This window comes from Gastrolobium bilobum, unplaced genomic scaffold (assembly GCF_033153095.1).
Source record: "Gastrolobium bilobum isolate Gb01-03AN ecotype WA unplaced genomic scaffold, APGP_CSIRO_Gbil_v1 utg105119, whole genome shotgun sequence".
NCBI lineage: Eukaryota > Viridiplantae > Streptophyta > Magnoliopsida > Fabales > Fabaceae > Gastrolobium > Gastrolobium bilobum.
The window spans coordinates 51,633-54,306 of record NW_026899967.1 but is presented as its reverse complement, the minus strand read 5'-3'; the positions used below and the strand labels follow the sequence as shown (position 1 = coordinate 54,306).

The 2,674-nt window shown below is 30.9% G+C and overlaps 1 protein-coding gene across 1 annotated transcript; it reads right to left on the bottom strand.

Annotated features, from left to right (window-relative positions):
- Positions 1-1,239: 1,239 nt before the first annotated feature.
- Positions 1,240-1,981, bottom strand: LOC133294429 (uncharacterized). Its single transcript, XM_061493083.1, has one exon. It carries the CDS (start codon positions 1,979-1,981, stop codon positions 1,397-1,399), a length of 585 nt encoding a protein of 194 aa, XP_061349067.1. The 3' UTR covers positions 1,240-1,396.
- Between the last annotated feature and the right edge of the window lie 693 nt (positions 1,982-2,674).

Below are 2,674 nucleotides of genomic sequence, written 5' to 3'. Positions count from 1 at the left end.
TTAGAACCATGAACCTATATATTAGTTACGGATCCAGTAAATTATATGTCATGTGGCAAAATTTTATTTTATTATTATGAAAAGACAATGCAAAAATAAAATTTTGTTGGAATAATCATTCTAAGGATGCAAAAATATCTGCTACGAAGAACCTAATAAAATTACAGAATTATTTTAGATTAAAAATTTTTTGCTATAATTTTTGTAAAATGTATCATAATTTTTTTCGCCTCATGTGACAATGGTCAAATGCATCTTATATTTAAATGAGGAGTTAGTCTTAGAGCCGAATTCCAAAGATAAAGTAACTGGAGGAGGTTCTGTGAGAATACCTCTAAGTTATCTACCAATTTTTTTTTTTTTTTTTTGCATTAGTGGATAAGTTGGATTACTAGTAAAAGACTATAATAAAATAAAATTAGTTTTTTTTAAAACAATACGGTATGTGTTTCGAATTTAAATAAAAAGGCGAAAGTAACATAAATAGAAGCCTTGAGCTCTCAAAGCGCTACATTAACACCAACATGGTTTTTTTTCTTCTAATATTAAAATAATAAAATTAATTATGAAAAAAATTACTGGAACGTTTTTAGTAAGAATGACAGAATTCTCAATATTCCTTGCCAACTTAGCAATGTGTTTGTGGATAAGGTGTATTTACATGTTGGTATGTTTTCATTTTTAAAACTATATAAAACTAGAAAAGTAAGACATGAAATTATTCAAATTCATATTTAAATAAATTATTTGTTATTGTGCACAAACCACAAGAAACAATCATTTTCTTTCGGTCTTATTATGCTGATGGACAGTCACATATTAATAACACTAATAATTATTTTTTCTCCATATATTTTAGGGGAGGCGGGAGCCCTCCCTAACCCATGTAGGTCCGCCTATGCTATATATGCTTGTATAAATATAATATCAACTTTGCCTAATTAAGTAGAACTCACTAACATTTTATATCATTTTCCTTATGGGAAATAAAAGTACAAAGTTTTATTATATGCAAATTGCTGGTATCACATGGTTCTTATACCAAAAAAAAAAAAAAACACTGGTGAAGAGGCAAGAAAGAGAAAGAGAGAGTTAATTATAAACTGCAGTTCCATCAAAACAAGCCTGCAACGACAAGTGAAATAAAACCCCATATGATTATGAACATAAGCTAGCATTGCGCAATTCCCTATTATCGATCCCACTTCACTTTTCATCTTTTGGGTCTTTTGGGAAGTTACAATAAAGGAAAAGGCAAATTATAAAGACCATATCTTTATTACACCCCATGGATATAATAATAACAATAAGTTTTTCCCCACGCTAATTAACAAGTGTGACTGAACTTGGTATTTTGTGCAACATAAACATCAAACATGCACCTTTGTTAATTGTTTCACATGCTCCTAGCCAACATTTCTTGAAAATTCCTATCAGATTCTTGCTTTTCCAACCTGAATTTCTCATGGCAATTGGCTATGAACATTTCCGCTAGCATATCAATCTCGTGAATCTCATCCTGTTCATGATTTTTAGCACCTTCATTATTAACACCACCATCATTAACCTTCTCCTCAAGCCATTGAAGGTACCCTGCTAGCTGTGAGTCATGGCAATCTTCACCACCAGCTGAAGGCAAACCTTCATAGACTCGAGAAGGGACTGGAAGAACATGAGAAGATTTGGAAGAACACCAGTTATAGTGAAGCCTGAAGGAACCCAAAATGATCCTCTTGCTTTTGCTGCAATGCTTTTTATGAGAAGGGTAAGGGAAGTGAATGTTGGAATGGTTTTCCTTAAGAATCTCAATGATAAAGGCTTTGACTTTGGACAGTGCACGAATGATTCTACACATGTGAGAGACTATAAGGGTGTGGATAAGGTTTTTGATCTTCATTGAGCTTATGGCTGAAGATGGTGTTGATTTTGCTGAGGAAACTTGATGAGGGTGCAAGGTTTTGAGATTGGATGGGGTAAACATTTTTGTTTGTAAGTTGTGAATTTGTGTGATGAGTTTTTCTATTTTTTTTTGTGTGTGAGTGTGTTGGGTCCATGACTCATGGGGTGGAGTTTATATGGGATTCTAAACCCAACTAGGTTACTATTTTGCCCCTTGACTTTCTGTTTATTTAAAGAAGTACCACTCACTTTTGTGGAAAATTCAACTCTTCAAGCCATGTTCTTCTTTATTTTTTACTTTTGTTATTGTTGGGGATAACACAACACCCGCTACCTAGTTTTAAAAAAATTTGGTTTGTTTGAGACGTCATGTACACTCAAATTACTAGCGCCATTTTTTTAGTTTGTTTATTGTACGCTGAGATTTTGCTTCCATCATGAGCATATTATTTATGATTTAGTCATCGGTTTAACTTTATATGAAATTTTAATTTTAAATTATTCGAACTTATCTTATATCATGTTTTAACTTATTTGTGATTAAAAATTAACATAACGGTGCTCTTTAAAATTTAAAGTGAACTTGTCTATAATGTATAAATAATAATTATTCACTCTTAATGTAATTTAAATTATTTCGTGATATTTATCTATTAAAATTTACGAATAAATATACTCTTAATTGTGATTTGTGCACTTTATATACGAGTTTATTTTAGAAAACAATTGTTTAGTATCATATGTATAATTTAAATTATAAAGTAAATTTATAATG